We start from the raw sequence: 9,310 nt of genomic DNA on the forward strand, positions 1-9,310 counted from the left end.
CATATGCGTAGCTTTCCAGGTTTTTTCACTGTTAGCATACTACTTATCCAGTCTGTAGGGGTAGTAACTTTCTTGATCACATCTGCCTCCAGATCCTTCAGCTTCGTGTGAATTTCCTGCTTCATGGCTTGATGAACTTTCCTTGGTTGATGCTGAACTGGCTTAAAAGTCGGATCAATTTCAATCTTGTACTCGCCTGGGAAAGATCCTAGTCCCTCGAATACATCATGGTATGTGGTTTACAGCTGACTGCGCATCAAAAGTAATGCGATTTAACCACTCAAGGTTAAATCCGTTTATCAAAGTGCCATCGAGCTTTTTATTATTTCGGTATTAGGAGGTATCCTTCCGGTCCCGGCCTTGTATTAGCGCCATCCTGTTCTCAGGGTTTTCGGGGTATTAGCCAAACCCATGCACTAAAACCTGTGACGTCGAGCGCAAAAAATCAAGTTTCTTCAAAATTTCAACGAGCACCCAAAGTCAACGACAATGCCAAAAAGAAAGCGTGATTCGACGCCATTACCAAGAAGGCGCGCCAAGCGCAACGATGGCGCCCAGACCAGTCAAGGAGATGGTCAAACTGAAACCAGTGGAAGCATGGGACAGCCGTCCTTTAGCTTATCTAATGAGCAGTTGCAGCAGGTGTCAGAAGCTGTAGCAAACATCCTAAGCAAGCAGAGTGAGACAAACCCCCCAATGCCCATAGAGCCACTGGAAACCCCCATGGCCACACGGGAACAGAGTCAAGGTACAGAACCCGTTTTGATAAATGACAATTATCTTGCATTAACGACAAGCTACGACAATGATTTAGGCCATAAAGTATCAAATAAATTAAAACTTAAAATTGTTAATGGCGAGTACATCAATTTGGGCTTGTTGGTTGAAAATTCATATGGGGCCGATCCAAACGATGAGACCAGATATTTTTCTATGAAAGAGGGAGGCGATCTTGGCCCCCAAATCTAAAGCAAAGGTAATCAATGACATACAAGTATGGACAGATGCCTTTCTCATTTACGCATCGATATATACCTCAGCCCATCCCGAGAGCAGAGCTCAGTTATTCAAATATATTCATACTATTAGGTTAGGGGCAAGTAGAGTTAACAACTTCGGGGTGGCGTGACTACGACATCCAGTTCAGACTGAAGAAGGAGGCAAACCCATCTCTCTCATTTGCTGTTGTCGATCAGGAGCTATGGCTCCTGTAAGATGCACAAGTCCCCCTAGCACCCAGACTTCCTCACATCAGGCCCCCCTTCTAAAGTGTTATGAATTCAATTACAAGGGCATATGTAATAAACTTGTATGTCAATACAAGCACGAATGTATGATATGTTCACAAAACCATCCCTACATTAAACATAAGACATCCTCAGGCTCTAGTTTGAATTTTAGGTCAACTGGTCTGCAAGCAACATGGCGGCCTCAGCTACCCAGGAGACCCGCACCAAGTTCAGCTATTAGAGCACCTTATACCCAATCAGCTAGACCTCAGTAATATTGCAGCAAGCCCGATTAACGTACCGAGATTAGGCGATTTATTAGCAAATTACCCACTTGGCTTGGTAGCCTTAGAACTTTTGCAGGGTTTTACATATGGTTTTAGGTTGTGTTATGAAGGGCCTCGAGTGGCCACTGACTGTAATAATCTCAAATCCATGTCTGGGTTACAGTACGAAGCTATTCAGTTGGTCATTAATGAAATCATGTTAGGCAGAGTTGCAGGTCCATTCGATCAGCCCCCTCTACCGAACCTTAGGCTGTCTCCAGTGGGCATGGTACAAAAAAAGGGGGGTTCCTACAGATTGATTCATCACTTGTCTTACCCTACAGGGTCTAGCGTCAATGATTTTATTAGTAAGGAACATTGCTCAGTTAAATACTCGTCATTTGACGATGCATTAGACATGCTTGCAAAATTAGGTCCAGGAGCACAAATTGCTAAATTAGACATAAAAAATGCATTTAGGTTATTGCCAATTCACAGAGCAGATATGAATTATTAGGTTTTTTCAGGGTATGAAGTTTTCTTGCCATTTGGATTTCTGTAGAATGGGTACTATGAAAAAGCAGGCCAAAAGCAACAATGTGGTTCATTATTTAGATGATTTCTTGGTAGCAGGTAGGGATGGTAGCCAAGATTGTGCTAGGCTTATGTCGGTTTTTAGTTCCATTTGTCATGAGCTGGGCATCCCCTTAGCGTTTGAAAAAACTGTGGGGCCTACAAATATTTTGATTTTTTTGGGGCTAGAAATTAACACTCGAGAAATGACAATTCGCATACCATCAGACAAATTGGGACAGCTTAAGGACCAGTTAACGTATATATTATCCAAAAAGAAGGTTACATTGAAAGAGCTTCAGGCTCTTACAGGGCTACTGAATTTTTGTATAAGGGCTATCCCAGCTGGTAGGGCTTTTGTTAGAAGGCTTTATGATGCTACTTGTGGGCTGTCAGAGCCACATCACAAACGCAGGGTCAATTTAGAAATGAGGGCAGATATTAAAACTTGGCTACTGTTCTTAGAATGTTTCAACGAAGTTGACTTCTTACAGAACTGTAGATTGGTCAAATGATTTTGACATGGAGTTGTTTACTGATAGTGCAGGGAACATTCAGTTGAGTGTCTGTGGTGCTATTTTAGGTAAGCAATGGGCATTCCTGCAATGGCCATCACAGTGGAAAGGGCTAGAGATCATTAAAGACATAACAGTTTCCAGAATTAGTACCAATAGCTATGGCTTTCGAAATCTGGGGGAAAAATTGGCTGGCAAAAAAGTTATTCTTCACACTGACAACCAGGCTCTGGTATCAATTCTTAATTCTAAGACATCAAAATCAAAAAGGGTCATGCATTTGCTCAGAAAGTTAGTTTTTTCAGGGGTTAGTGCATAACATCCAGTTTAAGGCAACTCATATCATAGGCCTGCATAATATTAAAGCAGATTCTATCTCTCGACAGCAATGGTCACGTTTCCGAGCCAACTTCCCAGAGGCAGAGGATCACCCAACATTAATACCCTGGTCATTTCGGCAGGTGATCTGCGACATAGAGCTCATGAGCTCTTAAGCTATTCCATCTCTGACAGTACAAAGAAGTTGTATAACACTGCATTAAATGTATTCAATGATTTTCGCAAGCATTATTTTGACACAGAAGAGTGGCCCCATTACAATCAATTAATCGATTTTGTCTCCTACCTATCGTATAAGCAGTATTCCCCAAACACGGTTAAGTCGTACATTTCTGGGATATCTTATTTTTGTAAACTTCACAACCTTTCTGATCCAACACAATCATTCTTACTCAGAAAAACCCTGGTAGGGCTGGGCAGAAAAAATGTCCAGGTCGATGAACGTAAACCGGTCACTTTAACAATTTTGTCCAGCATCCTTAAGTTGCTGCCCACAAAGCAAATCTCATTATGAAACGATGCTGTTCTCAACCATATTCTCAACAGCCTTTTTTGGTTATTTCAGAATGGGGGGGCTGGTTCAAATTCAGTGCATGACCCTGGTCATGCTATTCAAGCCGGGGATGTAACTTATCACAAACAGACCAATAAAGTCCTCATTGTCCTTAAACACTCCAAAACTGATCAAGAGGGGAGGGGGGCAACAATTTCACTAACAGCCACTTTACAGGCAGTATGCCCAGTGCGCCTAGTTTTATCATTTATGCAACTAAGACCTAGCATCCCTTCAGCATTTTTTTGCCACATCTCGGGTAGCCCAGTGACAAGGTATCAGGTGTCAGCTGTTTTCAATATGGCCTTAGACAAATTGGGGTTAAGCAAGCAAACTTATAAAACTCACTCCTTCCGCATAGGCGCAGCCTCAACTGCCTGGGCTAATGGGGCCAGTGAAAAAGACATTGCTAGTAAGGGCAGATGGAAATCTCAGTGTCTGTACAAGTACATAAGGAATTAATATGTTCATAACTCGCTAATTTTTTGTTGTCAAATCTTTGTAGGTGTAAAGAGAATATGGATCATTGGGTCCTCCATTGTTAAACATGCATTTTATTATGCCAGAAATCAGTATTTGGCACCAACTTAGAATTGACCGGCACAATGCTACCATATTCTGGCAAGGCAAAGGGGGTATGAAGGTGGAGGACATATTACCCAAAATTAGAACTTTACTCAAGGTAGAAAATGCTCCTCACATGTTAGTTATTCATTGCGGGGGAAATAACATTCCATGGTATAGTGGGGGTAAGTCAGCTGATCTACGTTTCAGATTAAAAGAAATATTACAAAAATTAGAAAAATTGCTACCATCAACTTTGCTTATATGGTCACAAGTACTGCCACGTCTTCATTGGAGGGGGGGTATCAACCAGTCTGCTATGGAGAGAATAAGAGTCAGAGTAAATAGCCATGTGGCTACTCACTTGTTAAGGTCCGGGGGGAAGTACATCAGGTACCCAGAGTTACATAGGATCAACACAGGCATGTTTTCTAAAGATAAGGTTCACCTTTCTGAGATGGGTAATAACTTGTTTTTGTATAGGTTGCAACAGGCTTTGCAAGTGTTTTTGATTAATAACTCGGTTCATGTGTCCCCAAGAGATGGGGAAATTGGGCCATGGCTGCGCCATGACTAAGATTTTAGTCATGGTAACTATTTTATTTACTGTCAATAGACTATTGAGGGTCTATTTATTTGTACTGTCATGCACCAAGTCAATGTTTGCTCTTGCTCAGACTGTTGAGAGTCTATGTATTTGTATTGACACAGTTTCTTATTTTCTGATCATTTTATTTTAACAAATATTGATTATTGTCATAAATTACAATATTTGAGGACATAAACATGAGTTATGCAATCATCAATTTTAAGAATTTCAATCCCCCTTTTTTTCCCCCCCACCGTCTGACCCTACTGGTGGCGCAGCCAATGCTCAAAGCATAGGCTCGTGGCGGATATTTGGCTCACCAGTAGTGCCTAACCTTGATTCTTAATATATGACTTGGTGCACAATTGATTGAATTTTGCAATTATTGTCCAAGCAGGCGAGCATCTGTTCCCAGGGCTCTTCATTATGCTTGTTTTATTTGTGGGGACGCCACCAAGGCAAGAATTGATGCTGGGCTCCCTTATTTGTTTTAATGCAGCCGTGGCCTATATCGCCAAATAAATATAAATAATTAGATAGAAGTTTTTTTGTTATCTTTGGTATAAAGGCCCAAGGTAAGGGCATCTTTTGATAATGCGATTTAACCACTCAAGGTTAAATCCGTTTATCAAAGTGCCATCGAGCTTTTTATTATTTCGGTATTAGGAGGTATCCTTCCGGTCCTGGCCTTGTATTAGCGTCATCCTGTTCTCAGGGTTTTCGGGGTATTAGCCAAACCCATGCACTAAAACCTGTGACGTCGAGCGCAAAAAATCAAGTTTTTTCAAAATTTCAACCCCTCCCAACCACGCCCTTTAATAAATTAATATGTTAATGGAAACTATTTGCTGCTTTCTCGTGTTTTGTTCTGTTTTCTTTTTCAGACAATATAAAGCATTATCCATATCCACAGCAAGGTCCCGTCCTAACCGTCACGGCTGTAATCACTTTCTTCCTGGAGGAACACATTGCCCAAGCGGATATTTGGCTCACCAGTAGTGCCTAACCTTGATTCTTAATATATGACTTGGTGCACAATTGATTGAATTTTGCAATTATTGTCCAAGCAGGCGAGCATCTGGTCCCAGGGCTCTCCATTATGCTTGTTTTATTTGTGGGGACGCCACCAAGGCAAGAATTGATGCTGGGCTCCCTTATTTGTTTTAATGCAGCCGTGGCCTATATCGCCAAATAAATATAAATAATTAGATAGAAGTTTTTTTGTTATCTTTGGTATAAAGGCCCAAGGTAAGGGCATCTTTTGATAATATTACATTATCATTGATGACAGCTCATGGTTACATGTACAGTGCAACAGATATTCTCTGTTTATATTTCGAGATTTGAATTGCTTAAGCGAAAAATATAGAATCAGACCAAGGAAACTGACGGGGAGACGAGAACCTCGTCTGGAGACTTTCATCCGAAGTACCTCTGTTGGCCAGCATCAAAGACAGAACAATGCTGATTATTAATTGCTCATCTGGCGCTTTTTATGCACAGACTATTGCATCCTCGATATTGCTTACCTACGTTATACCACCCTACCAAAATTCAAAATCTGACTCAACGCACCTACCAAAACTCAGAATCTGACTCAACGCACCACAACTATAAAGAACTTTTAAACATCCTGCATGCCAATGGAAATTTGACCTATGTCTGTCTTTTCCATGATCATGGGGCCAGGTAAAAATGTACCCGAAAAACCACTCCCTCCTTTGGTAACTGTATAATAAAAAATAAAATAATAGATATTTTCATTTTTTTAAATTTAAATAAAACTAATATTAAATTTTGTTTTCTAAAAGCACTGCATATTTTCAAAAATGATTACAAGTTCTACTACAAGAAATGTGCCCTTATAAAAATATCATTATATTACTCAACGTTAATGCGATTTAACCACTCAAGGTTAAATCCGTTTATCAAAGTGCCATTGAGCTTTTTATTATTTCGGTATAGGAGGTATCCTTCCGGTCCTGGCCTTGTATTAGCGCCATCCTGTTCTCAGGGTTTTCGGGGTATTAGCCAAACCCATGCACTAAAACCTGTGACGTCGAGCGCAAAAAATCAAGTTTCTTCAAAATTTCAACGAGGTAAGACGTGTTTTCAGCACTTGGGTTCTCTTTCCCACGTGCTAAGCCGCCTTTGGCGAAATTTCTTTTTTGTATTACTACGCATTGTAGATTGTGTTCGCTCTCTGTGAAATATTTGAACACGGTCATTGGTAGAATTGTTTCACATATTTTTCTTCAATTTATTTTGGCCTCCGTTCGCATAGCTAGATACATTGGCACAAATTCCTCTAATTGTTACCATAATCCGACTGTTTTTGTTTTTGTGTTTTGTTCATTTTTCTTTTTTAGTCAGAGTTTAATATTAATTTTTATTTGTGTGTGTGTATTTCATAACGAGCACCCCAAGTCAACGACAATGCCAAAAAGAAAGCGTGATTCGACGCCATTACCAAGAAGGCGCGCCAAGCGCAACGATGGCGCCCAGTCCAGTCAAGGAGATGGTCAAACTGAAACCAGTGGAAGCATGGGACAGCCGTCCTTTAACTTATCTAATGAGCAGTTGCAGCAGGTGTCAGAAGCTGTAGCAAACATCCTAAGCAAGCAGAGCGAGACAAACCCCCCAATGCCCATAGAGCCACTGGAAACCCCCATGGCCACACGGGAACAGAGTCAAGGTACAGAACCCGTTTTGATAAATGACAATTATCTTGCATTAACGACAAGCTACGACAATGATTTAGGCCATAAAGTATCAAATAAATTAAAACTTAAAATTGTTAATGGCGAGTACATCAATTTAGGCTTGTTGGTTGAAAATTCATATGGGGCCGATCCAAACGATGAGACCAGATATTTTTCTATGAAAGAGGGAAGCCTCACCCTGGCCCCCAAATCTAAAGCAAAGGTAATCAATGACATACAAGTATGGACAGATGCCTTTCTCATTTACGCATCGATATATACCTCAGCCCATCCCGAGAGCAGAACTCAGTTATTCAAATATATTCATACTATTAGGTTAGGGGCAAATAGAGTTAAGACTCTCGGGTAGCGTGATTACGACATCCAGTTCAGACTGAAGAAGGAGGCTAACCCATCTCTCTCATTTGCTGTTGTCGATCGGGAGCTATGGCTCTTGTATATGTACAGTCCCCCTAGCACCCAGACTTCCTCACATCAGGCCCCCCTTCTAAAGTGTAATGAATTCAATTAAAAGGGCATATGTAATAAACTTGTATGTCAATACAAGCACGAATGTATGATTTGTTCACAAAACCATCCCTACATTAAACATAAGACATCCTCAGGCTCTAGTTTGAATTTTAGGTCAACTGGTCTGCAAGCAACATGGCGGCCTCAGCTACCCAGGAGACCCGCGGCACCAAGTTCAGCTATTAGAGCACCTTATACCCAATCAGCTAGACCTCAGTAATATTGCAGCAAGCCCGATTAACGTACCGAGATTAGGCGATTTATTAGCAAATTACCCACTTGGTTTGGTAGCCTTAGAACTTTTGCAGGGTTTTACATATGGTTTTAGGTTGTGTTATGAAGGGCCTCGAGTGGCCACGCAGGTAGGTTAAGGTTACAACCAAATATTCTACTTGCCTATATGATATGACGTCATAATAAGCTATATGACGTGAGATTTAGAGATAAAAATTTCTTAAAATCGATATCTAAGATTGATTTGAGGTCGTAAAAATGAACCAAAATATGCAGAGGAATAATATCAACGGAATTTTGTCGTTCCTGGGCCTCTGTAGTTATCACAGGGGTTACATACCAAACCCGTGACGTCATAACTGTTGATCATGCAGTAGCGGAGTGAAAGTGAAAAGTAATGAAATTTGATGTAAACAAACACAAAAAATCGGAGTTTAAAAGCATTTAGACTGAATATCATGTGTAATTCTTGTGGGAATAAAGCGTGTGAATAAGGTATGGTAATACAATTCTGCTATTTCTTCGTAAAATTAAAGCAGAGAGGGCTTTCACTTGCCGATCAGCCTTTCCTCTGTCGTTCGTAACAAAAAAGATGCAAAAGTTCAACACTACGCCGCATACCTTGAAACTTAATTTTTGTTTCTATCTAAAGTTCTTATTCTTTTGTTTTTGGAAAGTGCTGCTAGAATCGTATGGTTTACGGGAATTGATGCATTTTTTTCGATGTTATGAACAAAATGTAAAAATTTTAGGAAGGTTTCGTCCGAAATTGTTGAATAATTATTTCTATAAGAGGACAGAAGGATTCTAGCAGCACTTTTCATGGTACAGAGATGTTTTAACATAACTATTGATATAAATTGGAACTAATTATTCCCGGGGTAGTGTTAAACTTTTCACTTTTTCATTAAGGCATATTTTCTAATTATAGACGTCACGTGGTGACGTCGTGGTGAAGTGCCTCCTGTAGTATAGTTTCATTGAAGTTGATAAATAATACACAATTATAGTAAAAATTTTTATCCTTGACTTTTCCGATTTATTTGTGTAACATAATCATAAAAAAGTGTTAATTCGACGAATTCTGATCCATGTGCTGCCTTAACAAACCCGCGCACTGACTGTAATAATCTTAAATCCATGTCTGGGTTACAGTATGAAGCTATTCAGTTGGTCATTAATGAAATCATGTTAGGCAGAGTTCAGGGCCATTCG

At 40.2% G+C, this 9,310-nt stretch overlaps 2 protein-coding genes across 2 annotated transcripts; both read left to right on the top strand.

The window, feature by feature from the left end:
* Positions 1 to 286: 286 nt before the first annotated feature.
* LOC134254473 (uncharacterized) lies at positions 287 to 5,866 on the top strand. Its single transcript, XM_062736979.1, has 2 exons — positions 287 to 748; positions 5,513 to 5,866. Exons 1-2 carry the CDS (start codon positions 490 to 492, stop codon positions 5,632 to 5,634), a joined length of 381 nt encoding a protein of 126 aa, XP_062592963.1. The 5' UTR covers positions 287 to 489; the 3' UTR covers positions 5,635 to 5,866.
* Positions 5,867 to 7,038: 1,172 nt separating this feature from the next.
* On the top strand, positions 7,039 to 8,223 carry LOC134254488 (uncharacterized; the record flags this gene model as incomplete). The annotated part of the gene is made up of 2 exons (XM_062737001.1): positions 7,039 to 7,323; positions 7,976 to 8,223. Coding segments are annotated over exons 1-2 (507 nt in total), but the record flags the coding sequence as incomplete, so codon positions are not given.
* Positions 8,224 to 9,310: the final 1,087 nt, after the last annotated feature.

The sequence above is a fragment of the Saccostrea cucullata genome, unplaced genomic scaffold (genome assembly GCF_032062105.1).
Source record: "Saccostrea cucullata isolate Sc308-1 unplaced genomic scaffold, CSIRO_AGI_Scuc_v1 ctg13596, whole genome shotgun sequence".
NCBI classification, from domain to species: Eukaryota; Metazoa; Mollusca; class Bivalvia; order Ostreida; family Ostreidae; genus Saccostrea; species Saccostrea cuccullata.